The following is a 13,895-nucleotide window of genomic DNA, read 5'->3' on the forward strand; positions in this document are numbered from 1 at the left end:
TTTTTTATGAGCTGTAACATCTCCTGAGAGAAGGTAGTTGTTCTTCTAACCTGCAGATTGATGATCCGAGTTCCACACAGTGTCGGCTGAAGGGAGAAGCAATTTTTAGAGAACACAGTGGGGCGCCAGGTTCATCTCCAGAGCTCTTGTCTCTGGCAGTTGCCCTGAGTCCTAGGAAGACCTCAGAAGGTTCACTAGGCCCAGCAGGATCCACCACTTACCAAACCCATGATTAATAGGAACAGAGGTGACTCCCATGACACCACAACCATCTGCAGTGTTTCAGTCACTGCCCAGTGAACAGAACTCAGCTTCAGTGGTGCTGGGGGTGGTTACTAACGTAGGCACCCCGGAATTTCAGCCCCACCGGGAACTAAACCAAGTTTAAGCCCTGCTGCCTATGTCTCAGGTTGACCAGCAGAGGGCATAGAAACACTTTCTTCTCTCCTGGAGTTTGCTTTTTCTCTGGGAGCGAACCAAAAGCTGTATTTTCTAACCCATGAAAATTCTAGTTTATGAAAAGATATGTAAACTGGTGACTGAGGGCCTGCCCAGACCTCCTGGTAGGATGGAGAATGATCAAGGGCCAAATGGTTTGTCTCACCCAGCCAGCCTTGAGAAAATCCTCTTCCTTGAAAGCCTCTAGGGAGGAAGGAGGCTCCCACTGGGGCAGCCCCTGGATGGTCCTCCAGCCCTGTTCTCCACTGCTTCACCCCAGTGGTATCTGAGCCCAGGCTGCCTCGCTCCAAAAGCTAGTTTCCCCGCCAGCATTTCTAAGTCATGAACAGGGATCAAATGCCCGCACAGGGGCTGCCTCCCTACTGCAGCTATGATAATTGGCAGAGACCAGGGGCGGGTCAGGACAGGTGGTCTCCCAGATATTAGTCCTTGTGGCCTGCCAGTCACAACGGCCCTTCTGCTGCAAGCCATGGAGGCCTAGTGCAGGATGGATGGATTTGATGCAGCTGCTGGCATTTCACTCCCTGCTGCTGCCCTCGGGGAGGAGGGGTACCTGCAGGTTTTTTATAAGAGCAGAAGCTTCCAAAGCTTCAAGGGGCTTCCCATGGGCAGCAGATGTGCAGAGAGGAGCCACTGTGGCTCTCTGCAGTGGGGAATGTGGCCTGGGCTCTGAGTTCCCAGCTCAGGCCTGTGGGGCTCGAAGATGGCCAACATTAACCAAAGCCTGTTCTGAATTTCAAATTGACACAAAGGTTCCTCAAAACCAGTGATGGTAAACACATACGGGATGTCAGGATGCTGCTGTGACAGCAGTTTTGCTGTTGCCTGAGAGAGACAAGGCAGGTCAACTCCAAGGCAGACGGAAGGCCAGGGAGAGTCCCCAGTGTGTGCAGGGAGAGAAGACTGCTGTCTAGGGAATGTTACCCCATACCCTCCCCCTCTCCCTTCTTGCCCTTTCCCCCTCCTTCCCTCCCTTTCTCTCCCCTCCCCTTCCTCTTCATCCAGCATGCCTGTTGTTTTCACTTGTACTTAAAAAAATTCTTGGTTTTATGTGACAAAGAAAACCTTTTTATTTTTACATAAAAGTTTATTAAATTTGATTCCGCGGCCTGGTGCAATGGCTCACGCCTGTCATCCCAGCACTTTGGGAGGCCAAGGCGGGCGGATCACTTGAGGCCAGGAGTTCAAGACCAGCCTGGCCAACATGGTGAAACCCCATCTCTGCTAAAAATGCAAAAATTAGCTGAGCATGGTGACATGCCCCTGTAATTCCAGCTACTCAGGAGGCTGAGGCAGGAGAATAGCTTGAACCTGAGAGGCGGAGGTTGCAGTGAGCCGAGATGTAGCCACTGCACTCCAGTTTGGGTGACAGATCATGACCCTGTCTCAAAAAAATTGATTATGAAATTCGTATTTCCATCAGCTCCGGTCATCTCTATATCCAGCTGAGTGATGTACATTTTCATGTGGCGCCCAAATCATCCTGCAAAAATGATCCTGAGCCCTCAGGAACCTCAGGGAGCCTGCAGAGCTCCCAGGATCCTCAGGGCCTTCCCACAGGGGCTCAGCAGCTCCTCCTCAGTGCTGACAGAGGTGACAGAAAGTGACCTCCCATGTGGCATTGATTGAGGGGGCAGGAAATCACCCAGGTGTCATCCATTTGTGTGAGAAGTTGCAGGGGCCCAGGGGGCGTGGGAAGACGCTGACCCAGAAGGTTGCTTCCAGCCAGGGATTCAGCCCAGATGGCCTCCCTGTGTGAACCTGGTTCTCCTGTCTGCCCAGCATGGGGCTGAGGAAGCCTCACTGACTTCGTCTCTGGACATTTGACCCCTTCTGGTCCTTGGAAAAGCCAACACTGGCTTCTTCCTTTAGAGCCAGTTTCCCCACATCTTTCACCTACCGGTCAGACGTGGCCTTCCAGGCAGAGAAAGCCTTGTAGGTCCTCTCGCCAGCAGATGGCCATTTTCACTTGGCAAGCCTCCCGGCCACTTCCTTCTTTTCACGGCAGACCTGAGAGAGTGGACAGAGAGCCCCCTACAGAACCTAGGGCAGGCCTGGGAGATGGAGGAGACCCATGCCCCAGCTCAAAAGTCAAGGGCCCACCTGAACAATGAGGCAGGGGAACAGCTCCTTTCAAGCCCTTCCTTCCCCACCCTCTCTGGACTCTGGATAAAGGAACACGACTGTTTTCCTCTCACCCAGAAGCCAGAAGGACCTGAGCACCCAGGACTTGTGGCTGTCAGAGAGCTGTGGAAGGGCAGGGGACACCAGATGGCAGCAGCAAGAGCTGGGCGGCAGCATCTGCCCAGGCCACCTGCGGAGAGAAGGCTGGAATCCGAGGGATCACACTGGGCCAGCATTGAGCCTGTGGCCACCACACTGACCCCTCCTCAGCAACCCCTCACAGGACCTGAAAGCATTTCTGAGTTAAGTCTGCATAGGAAGTTTTCCAGAGCCATGCCGCATATCCCTCCATCCACTCAGTGCCCATTTTACAGATGAAGAGAGAGGCACTCAGAAAGGTACACCAAGGCAAGATATGGCGTAGACAGGATGAGGGCAGAGCCAGCTTCCTGAACTGATGGAAGTCATGAAGCCTTCCCTGCCTTACGCTTGGCTCTGCAGGGTCGCTGAGAGGTCCCTTTAAGGAAATCATCAGAATCCTAAATGGCAAAAAATGGCAAATCAGGGGAAGAGTTGGAGCCCAGCATTTGGGGACGGACACACACACACACACACACTCATCTTGCCTTGCAGAAATTGGGTTGCATTACTCCAGTCTGCCACTGAGTGGCACCTTTGGGCCATGCACTTGGCTCCAAAGACATTTCTCTGAACAGCAACAGAAAAACATGTTTAACCCTAAAAAAAAAAAAAAGAAACAAGTACATCTTACTTTGGATGAAATTTGATGACAGATTGAATGCACTGTCTGCACTTTCCACCACGTCATGTTTCAGCTTCGCTTGTCCCTCCCTTTCTGTTGACTAGACTACCTGTGATTCCCGCTGCTCTCGGAACCAGCACAGGACCTACTCTCTTACTCACTGATGGGGGAGCTGGCCTGTCCATGCACAGAGCAAAGGATATGACACCCAGACCTGGATCCTGCTGCAAGGCTGCCTTGGGAACCATCCTTAAGACCCGGTAGCTGTTGTCCAAGCTTTGGCTCTGGCTGCTGCTGCTCTCAGCAGAAAAGAGCTCACTGCTCCCATGCGGATGCTGAGGGATTAAACAGAGGCAAATACGGAAGTGAGCAGATTTTTCTCTCTTGCTCTCTGCAGAAGGAGAACCATTCTGCAGAGAAGTTTTCAATGTATGCCTCTTCAGCATTGCTCCAGATGCGTCCATCTTCACTCTGAAACCCATGTATTGAGCACCTACTATTTGCCAAGCACCGTGCTGAGCACTGATGTGAATTGGCTCCGTTTCTCCATCTATAATAGGAATGGCTGGTTCATTCTTACACAGATAGTCTTTATGATTCCAGGACACTGCCTGCTTCTGGGATCTCTCCTCCATTTTGATGCCATCAATTGATCCCATCAATTGATCCCAACTAGATTTGACAAAGGGACTCACACTGTCTGCATGGTGGCATGTATGTAGCACTGGGGTCCTCAACCAGGAATGAGTTCATCTCCCAGGGGACATTGGGCAATGTTTGGAAACATTTTTAGTTGTCATAACTTGGGAAGGGGGGTTGCCATTGGCATCTAATGGGTAGAGGCCAAGGTTGCTGCTAAACATCCTACATTTCACAGAATAGCCTCAATAACAAAGAATTATCCAGCCTGAAGTGGCAATAGTGCTGAGGTTGAGAAACCTTCATGCAGAAGGAGAGAAATCTCGTTCTGATAACGAGAAGCACATTGATCTTTTAATATGCAATTCTTTTCTGTTCTGCACAATAGGAACACTTTTGATGTTTTCACAATCTCCATGGTCTTTGCAGCTCATGTAGTGGCATCAGGGCAGGCTGAGAGATGCAGCAGAATGGGTTTCATGGGACATCAGCTCTGGGGCCATCTCAGGCAACATCCCGATGCTGAGCCCCCTGGAACTGACTGTGTTTCTGCTCCCACTTCAGGTTCTGGCTGGCTGTCCAAGATCTTAAGAAACAACCCCTACAGGATGTGGCCAAGAGGGTAGAAGAAATCTGGCAAGAGTTTCTGGCTCCAGGGGCTCCAAGTGCAATCAACCTGGATTCTCACAGCTATGAGATAACCAGTCAAAATGTCAAAGATGGAGGGAGATATACATTTGAAGACGCCCAGGTTTGCTTATCTACTCAAGTGGTTGTCATAAGGTGTTCATTTGTCCCGTTCATTGCCTGACCTATTAACAGAAGTTCAAGGCATTGTGGGTAGTTAAAATTTCAGATTTGGTTATTTTTAAGTTCATCAGTGGAAACCATTTCAGATAGGTGCACAGCAAAATCCCAGGATCGTTTTCCTAGATGGGTTATGTATTACATAGAAACCAAAATGTGCAGTTATATGCTTTATTTGTTCCAGGAAAGCCTCAAAGTGTTTTACAAAATCTGAAGGCTTGTAATAAGTCAGTGATAGAATCTGGAAACCAGAACACAGCATTGGGGAAGTGGGTGTAGTGAGTTAGCAGGGCCATGAGTCAAACCCACATCTGTCTACCTCTGAAGCCCACACTGATAACCACCTCTCTACACTGCTTCCGCAGTGATCTCCAGCTCTGCAGTGAATATTTTTTAAGCACGTCTATATTCCAGGCTCTGCGCTATGTGATAAGATACCACAAAGAACAGGCAAAACCCCTGTTCTCACCGAGGTTGAGTGGGAGACAGACAAGTAAATGAGCAACTTCAACAGTGTGAAAAGTGCCCCAAATGGGTGAACCCTAGGTTAAAGAAAGCCTGCAGGAGGGACTCCCAACCCTGTAGGACACAATTAAGATGCTCACAGATGCTAGTGATGCTGGCTAAAGAAACAGGAACCACCCTAACCAGCAGACTAAATTTTGACGGCTGGGAGGTGCCATTTCTAAAAATAAGCATTGGGTTGGTTTCTTACTTCCTGGCCCCTAATTTCTATTTCCTGTCACCATCCCACACCCAGTGACAGGGCTTAAGATTTTGCTTATCTCCTTGACCCCACTTACTTCTCTCACCTCTGGGGCCCCCAGTAGAGAATTTGGGTAGTTTGCCCCTTGCAGACATTATTATCTGATTTAGGAAACTCAGTGTAGCTGCACCAATGCAAATAATGGCATGAGAACAGTGTCCCTTATCATCCAGAATTGCCTTGTCATTTGCTCAGAACTTCAAGATGGAAACACCTACCAACCTCAACACCATAACTATCTTCTTCTTTCCCCCTGGTCACGAGCTCCATCGAATTTCTGTGCCAATCACGAAATCATGACTCCTTCATATACCCCTTGCAGCTTCAAAGCAGAATGTTTGAGTCATGAGAGCTCTTTGCTGAGATATTTTTGCTTATGTGTATGTACGTATGCTTTCAAGCACCATATTGACATGGCCAGAGAGGAGAGTGACAGGGGAGTTCCGTGGGGGTTCCCTGCATGAACGAGCTGAAGCTCAAACTCCAGTATTTATGAAACACAAGAAGAGGGATACTGGTCAGAACCTTGATGCATCTAGCACAGTATTAACACTCCAAGCATGACATCAGGAGGGATTTATTTTAATTTTTTATTATGAAAACTTTTAACACTTGGAAAAGTAGAAACAGCAAAACAGCAAACATTTATAGACCCTCATCCAGCCTCAAAAATCATCAGTACACGTCTGATCTTGCTTTATCTCTAGCCCCATCTACTTTTTCACCTGCCACCAGGTTACTTTACAACAAATCCAAGATGTTGCATCATTTCATCTGTAAACTTAGATATGTATCTCTAAAAAAAAAAGATCCTTTTGTTTTAACATTGTCACAATATCCTTTATCTCCCTCCCCTCCTCACATCCCCTTGCAATTTATTTGATGAAGGATTTAGATCCTTTGTCCGGTAAAGAGTTCCAAGCTCTGGATTTTTCTGATTGCAGCCCTGTGGTGCTATTTAGCACGTTCTTCTATCATCTCTCTTTCCTATAAATTAGTTTTTTAAGATATTTAATCAGATTTAGGTTTGATTTTTATGGACAAAACTACTTCATGGATTATGTGGTGCTCTCCTATCAGAAGGCACATGTCTAGCCACCTCTCTGACCTTTTTGCAGATATTGATGTCTATCACTTATATCCATTAGTTAATTAGAGGTTACAAAACAACGACGTACTAATTTTATTCTTTCTTCACTTATTAGCTGGAATACTTTCATAAAGAGAAACTTCCCTCCACCACGATGGTATTAACTAGCAGTACAATTCATGTAAGAAAAGCAGGATAAATGTTTGATTCTCTCCCTTCATTTGCCAGTTTTCAAAATGAGTGGTTTACTATTATCTTCCTATGGTAAACATTAGGGTCTATTGTTTTGGTTTTACTATCTTTGTAAACTCATGAGTTTAAACATGTATGCTATGTTTTAATCCATTTTGCTGATTATTTTTATTGATGCTTGGATTGGGCCATCTCTGGCCAGTTGGCTCTTTCTGACACAGCCCTAAGAGTGATCTTTGATGTCATCCAAATAGCAGGGAAGCTAAGATATTCCAGTCTTTGCCCTTACCCAGAATAAGCTGTTTCTCCAAGGATCCCTGATTCCTCTTAGTGAGAAATGGTATTTAGAGACTAAAATCTAGGCACTTAGAGTGTTTCATTGTTCCTGGATTGTTTATCATTTCCAGTCCTTTTCAGTCGACAGAGCTAGGAAATGTGTTGCTGTTTATAATAAAAATACATCCTGAGTTCATACTGATACTTTTAATTCAAATTCTGACCTACAGGGGATTTTATTTAACCGCTTGTTTCTTACACCTGTGCCTCTTTTCTCTACGCTGACAATCCTGACTTTCAAGGGCACTGAATGATAGCATAATTACTCATTTGCTTTATACTACACAGAGCAGCCTCTAAACCACAATGCTAAAAATACAGCAACAGTATGATTATCACCTGGTTCTTTAATTGTTGCATAGTATTCCATTGTGTGGAGGCACCATAGTTTAGTCAACCAGTCCTCTCTTCTTGGACATTTATGTTGTCTCTACTTCAAGAAAGTTTTGATGGAAGAAGTGGGGAAGTCAGCCTAACGAAGGTTACATATTGACAAGTATCTCAATATCCTACCTACAGTGCTCTACCATTTTCCAAGTACTTCTAAATACATTCTATCTAATTTCCACAGCAATCTAGACTAGACATGAGGATGTCTTAAGCATCCCCATCTTCTTCATTATCTGCTAGGATTAGTCTCCCATGAATTCAAATAAAACACTCTTCCTAAGCCAATCCCTATTTTCAGCCCAATTTCCTATTGCTTCTGAAGTGTATTTCCACCATAAATATACAAAGTGTTCCTTTCTAGCAGAGTGACCTTGGACAAGTTGCTTAAATTCCCTGAGTCTTCCTTTCCTCATCTGTAGAACAGGGATACAATGGAGCCTACGCATAGGGGTGGAATGGGGACCAGGTGAAAGGAAGCATGTCAACCACTAATGGTGTCTGGCCCACAGTAAGACAGAGTAAATACTACCATCTTATTTTTGTAATGTCACTAATATTCTCTTTTTAAGCTGTTATGTTTAATGTATTTGGTAAGAATTTTTAAATAATTTCACATAACCTTAGCACCCAGAGATAACCCCTATTTTGGTGTATTTTCTTCCTTGATTTATGTGCGTAGCTACGTGTAAGGTCTGCTCAGGCTGCTACCACAAAATAGCACACACTGGGTGGCTTAAACTACAGAAATTTATCACAGTTCTCAAGACTGACAAATCCAAAATTAAGGTGTCAACAGATTTGGTTGCTGGTGAGGGCTGTCTTCCTGGCTTGCAGGTGGCCGCCTTCTTGCTGTGTCCTTATAACTCTGGTCTCTCTTATAAGAACACTAATCCCATCATAAGGGCCTCTCTCATGACCTCATTTGAACCTAATTACCTCTCAAAAGACCCACCTCTAAGTACCACCACACTGAGGATCAGGGCTTCAACAATATGAAATTTAGGGAGACACAACATTCATTCCACAACAGGGCGATTTTGCAAATAGCGTGATCCTGTAACCTGCCTTTTACCTAAAACGGGTCAGTTAAAAAACTAAACTTTTCCTAAAAAGAGCCAGATAGTAGACATTGCAGGCTTTGTGAGTCATGTGGTCTATGTCACAACTATTCGATTCTGCATACAAAAGCAGCTACAATGCAACAACATAGCAATGTAAACAACATAAATGAGGACCTATGGCTGTGTTTATGAACAGTGAAATCCAATTTCATATAATTTTTCACAAAATACAATTCTTCTTTTAGTTTTTTTCAGCCACTTAAAAACATAAAAACTGTTCTTCGCTCATGGGATGTAAAGATCTAGATCACAGGTCTGTATCTGTAGATTTGAATCACAGGCTGTAGTTTGTGACCCTGTGCTAAATAAAATCTAGCACATCGTCATGAAAATTATTGAAATGCTTCAAGAAATCCAGAAAGCTACAGGATAGAGGATTGGGCATAAAGGATCTTCAGTTTTGGGGGGAGAGTAAGTTAGAGGAGACTTTGTTTTGATGCAGCCATGGCAACACAGCAATCTGAATTGTGAATGTTTCTACATGAGGATTGAGTGTTGCGGAGCAGAGGTCAGCAGGTGCCAAGAGACTCACACTGCCTTACCTTCCTGGACAGCACTGGCTGCCTGCCCCAGCAAAGTAGGTGCAGTTCAGAAGTTCCAAGGTATAAAAAGGAGGTTAAAATCCTTAGCAACCCATGACCAGCCAGGAGTTGCACTCAGATGTCCTTGCTTGCTGGCCAAGATTCTGCTCAGACCACACTGTCCCTGGATTGTTAGTGCTGAGGGCTTGGTGGTCGCACTGAGACCTGGAGAAGTTCTAGTCCCTAGAGAAAGGCCAAGAGTCTGGGAGTCCCTTCTAGAATTATCCATTTAAGTTCTTTAAACTTTCTCTTCTCAGTTTGCCTCTCTGTTAAATGGGGATGTTAACACCTCAGCCCATGGGGCTTAGGGGCTCTGGGCGGCTTCCTCAGCTGTCATGATGGTTCTCATAAACCCCCTGCGGTGGTCATATGCTTTAACATTAGTGCTCAGTAGCCTGAGAGAAAGTACAGCCAGATTTATGGATTCACTGGAAGCAGGGACTGGGGGTGGGGTGCAGCCCCTCTCCAATGGGTTTTGTTTCTTATTTGACCACACGCATTGTTAGAGCCAAGTTAATTGCCTGTATTTGCTTCCTGTGGAAATATTTCACAAGACACCCTGTTATCGTGGGCCCAGCATTTGTACTTGTGTTTTGCTGATCCGTTTAGCTTTTTTGAAAATTTGGGCCAAGACCAAATCTTCCATAAGGGTCTGTGGGCTGTGACCATAGCCCTCAGCTGTTTGCTGTGTTGTTCCAATTTCATAGATTTAGCCTTGTGAGGGGAGAAAAAAATATGGGCGATGATTTTTTTTTTTTAAGGCCTCAGTTCTTTATGCTATGGATTGAATTATCTGTTCCCAACCATGGGGCCTCAAAGGACCTGCATTGTCACCTGCTTGCTATGTGGTCTGAGACAAGGGCCTTGACCTTTTGTGCCTTAGTTTCCTCATCTGGGTGATGTCTTCTCTACAGCCCGCTAAGGATTTTAGAGAAATCAGATGAGCTAATAGCCCTGAAAAATCTTTGAAAAAGTAAAAAGTGCTATACATTTGTAAGTGTGAACTCACAAAAATTAATGACTTTAGTACTCTCTGGGGTCTCGTAATTCTAAGCTGGATCCAAAAGAAATTCTCTCAAAATATCTACCCTTAGATGGGAAAAAATGCCAGAAAAGGATGTAAGAACTGAATTTTCAGGTCCTGGAGTGCATCCTAAGGAATTTGAGCTTCTCATCCTGGAGACAGTAGCAAAGCATTGCAGGCTTTTACCTGAAGACAGTGAATCCCATGGTGATGGGCATAGTAGGCTGGAGCCAAGAGAGAGTTCTGAATCCTGGGGCATGTCATATAAAGCTCTGCTGGCAGTTGTTGGTGGAGAGAATTAAACCACAGGAAGTATTGAGAACCTTCAGCTTCCTTGTAGGGCATTTGCCTCTTTCCAAAGCCTTCACAGACTCTAGAAGAGATAGAAATCAGCTGCCAGCACAGTGGCTGCTTGGCTTCCATTTTAAAAGTCTCAGAGTACCAACGATGTTCCAAGGACTATCTCCCTGGATCCATTCAATCATTTGTCCATCTGCCCATCCACCCATGTCATGAACATCCATTCTCCCATTCAAGTTGGGAGACCTTGACCCCTGCGGCATAATATTCTGTGCAGAGGGAAATAACATGGGAAATTGGAGGCCCAGATGGCTGTTTTTTTTGTTTTTTTTGTTTTTTTTTTGCCGTCAGGCAGAGCTTATCTAAAAGCACATCATTCTTTACAAACAAAACAAACCAGACCTAAGAAAGCACTTCACTGAGATAGGATTGGATTGGAAATCTGTCCTTTAAGTGGACTGATAGTGGAATAGGATGAGCCAGCCCAGCCCCATTGGCTTCGATCCTTGCAGTTCCCCCCCTCACCTTCCTACTTGTCCCAGCCCCACTGCTTTCCTGACCTGTGGTACCTGCTAAGATGCCCCACCCTGCCCTGTACCTGGAGTGTCTGGGCCTTCCAGACCTCTGGATTTGAAAGTTCTTTCATGGGAGCAGAAATTTGGTCTTCTTTACCTTTTATAAGTTCCTGCATCACAAAGGTAATGCTGAATGCTGAATGTCAGCTAAATGCTGACAATTCATTCCAGAATTATAACATTTTCAGCTGTGCCTATCAAAGAAGCGGGGGACAATTTGTCCCTTAGCTTTCAACTTTGGAGAGACAACCTTGGGGAGTACACCTAGTAGACAGTCAAGAAAAGCAGGTTAAATTAAATCCCTACAATGTACCGATTCAGCAAAACTTGCAATACCCGCTAAGTGTCAGATGTTCTAGGCGCTGTGAATATACAAATGCGTAGGGAGGTTCCTTTCCTTAAGCGGCCCTGGGTCTGACTTACCACAGCTCTACTTGGCCTTGATGAACTCACAAAAGGATCAAAGAGCATGCTCAAGGCCAGAATGAGGTCTGCGTGATAAAAGAGCTGAGAAAGATACCGTCAAGTCCACACCTGCCATGAGCAGACAAGAAGCCTCTAGCAAAACGTTTATATTATTACCTAAGTGTAGATGTTTAAATGCAACTTGATTAAGGAATGCAAGGTTTCTACCATTTGCTTTGTTTAAAAGCCAAAGCCCAGTAGAGTATGATTTTAGGTTTGCCCAGATTATTCAGAAGTAGAAGTCTTCCCAGCTGTTCATCTTTGCTCCAGTGGTGGAGGTGGCGGCATTGCGTGCCAGTATCACAAGACCACACCAAGTTTCCTGGTATTAATCCTCTATTGGAAGGCATTTCCTGGTAGACTCTCATGCCAGACATATTTTAATAAGGAATTCTGTGACACTGCTTGCTCCGGGGGTTGCTCATTTTATCCTGTAGGTGGTTTTATTTTTGGGAGATGAACAGCAGAGGGAGGGATGCATTTTGCAGAGAATAAATCAGTCACTTGTGATCCAGTTCTGTTTATTACCACACAGACTAGTAGTTCCTGACAGCTACTGAGAGAAGACGTCAAAGAGTTCAATTCCAAAATTTCTTGGTTGCTATGTCTAAGCAGATTCCTTATACCAACCCCATGACCTCCTTGAGGAGGAAAAGGAAAATACTTTTCTTTTTTTTTTTTTTTTTTTTTTTTTTTTGAGAAGGAATCTTGCTCTGTCGCCCAAGCTGGTGTGTGGTGGCACAATCTTGGCTCACTGCAAGCTCTGCCTCCTGGGTTCATGCCATTCTCTTGCCTCAGCCTCCTGAGTAGCTGGGACTACAGGTACCTGCCACCACGCCCAGCTAATTTTTTGTTTTTTTTTTAGTAGAGACGGGGTTTCACCATATTAGCCAGGATGGTCTCGATCTCCTGACCTCATGATCTGCCCGCCTTGGCCTCCCAGAGTGCTGGGATTACAGGCATGAGCCACCGTGCCTGGCCAGGAAAACACTTTTCTAAGTTAATATCCCTGGTATTTGGGTAGGTGAAAGACAATATGCAAAGCTGTCTTTGAAGCTACCCTTTTCTAAGAATAGGGATTGAACAGCATGAAAATACTGTGCCCTTTGGCCAGTTAAATTAAATGTTTTTATAGATGCTTTGCAGAGTAAAGGCAAAAGATCATTTACTCTCACATCCTCTTATGACCTGGAATGATGCCGTATGTGGAAACACGGGGCTCCCATGTCCTACTTAGGAGGCTAAGGAAATCCAAAGGGGGCACTTCCCATTTTAGATCCACATGATCCCAGGTTTCATCCAAAGATACATCCAGAAGGAGCAACGGCTTCCTATCTTTCACTTACGTGGATGTCCGTATTGTTGCGGTATCTTTTCTGTTGCCTCTTCTATGTTTGTTAAGCAGATACTGATTTGTGATCCACTTCAAGTCCTCACCACGGTGCTGTCCTGCAAGAACCGTGCTGAAGAAAAGCTCATTTTCCCTAGGCTTCAGCTATCCATGCCTAAGGTCTGAGGACCTTTGGTCAAACGTATTCAAGTCTCTTGAAAGGTGAGACTCAAGGATACAGACTTATGACTTCCTAAGGGCCCATCAGCCCTCAACGCTTTACCAGGTTGGGACCTTGTTTCCAAAGATGTTCATAGCTCCCTTCAAGTATAGATGGCAAGTTGTGCATGGACTGCCTGTTAAGTGAGAAACCAGAGCCTGGGCCATCCCTGGTGTCTTGGCCATTACCATTGCTAACAGCAGTGATAGTGAATAGTACCCAAAAGGGAATTGTAAGCAGTGGCCACACCTTCTACTAGGATGACTCAGATTTAGGACTCAAGAGGAGGCTCCTAACTTTCCTGCAACCACACATGGAGGGATTTTGTCTCAGCCAACCAGTACTGACTCCCCTTGGGACCCAAGTAAAGGACAATGAAAAGCAGCACATCAATGTGAGAAGAGCATGAGCTTTGGAGTCACAGAGCTCTGGGTTCAAATCCTGGTTCCATACTTACCTTGGGTAAGCCACTTGACCTGTTAGAGTTTCAGTATCCTCATTTGTAAAATGGGGATGTTTAAACCTAAGCACTACTTCAGAGCAAACATCACCAACAACTAAAATAGTACAGCTAGACTCTGCTCCCAAATCCTCTTTGCTTCTTTCTCCAGAATCTCTCTCATCCCACAAATCATCCCTTGCAAGGACAGTCACAGCATGAAATTATTATTGCCACTTGACATGTATAATCATTTTTGTAGTGCTTCCACTTC

General features: G+C 45.3%; 1 protein-coding gene across 20 annotated transcripts in view; it reads left to right on the top strand.

Moving 5' to 3' along the window:
- Positions 1-13,895, top strand: part of RGS6 (regulator of G protein signaling 6) — a 634,490-nt gene that overhangs the window by 581,788 nt on the left and 38,807 nt on the right. For 19 of the 20 annotated variants that reach the window (XM_004055388.5, XM_004055389.5, XM_031001858.3 and 16 more), the window contains one exon: positions 4,550-4,736. In XM_004055388.5, coding sequence (XP_004055436.1) covers positions 4,550-4,736 — 187 coding nt within the window. Of the gene's footprint in view, positions 1-4,549; positions 4,737-6,763; positions 6,863-13,895 lie in introns of those variants that run through there. The other variant, XM_063697961.1, reaches the window with a different exon arrangement.

This window comes from Gorilla gorilla, chromosome 15 (assembly GCF_029281585.2).
Source record: "Gorilla gorilla gorilla isolate KB3781 chromosome 15, NHGRI_mGorGor1-v2.1_pri, whole genome shotgun sequence".
Taxonomy (NCBI): Eukaryota; Metazoa; Chordata; class Mammalia; order Primates; family Hominidae; genus Gorilla; species Gorilla gorilla.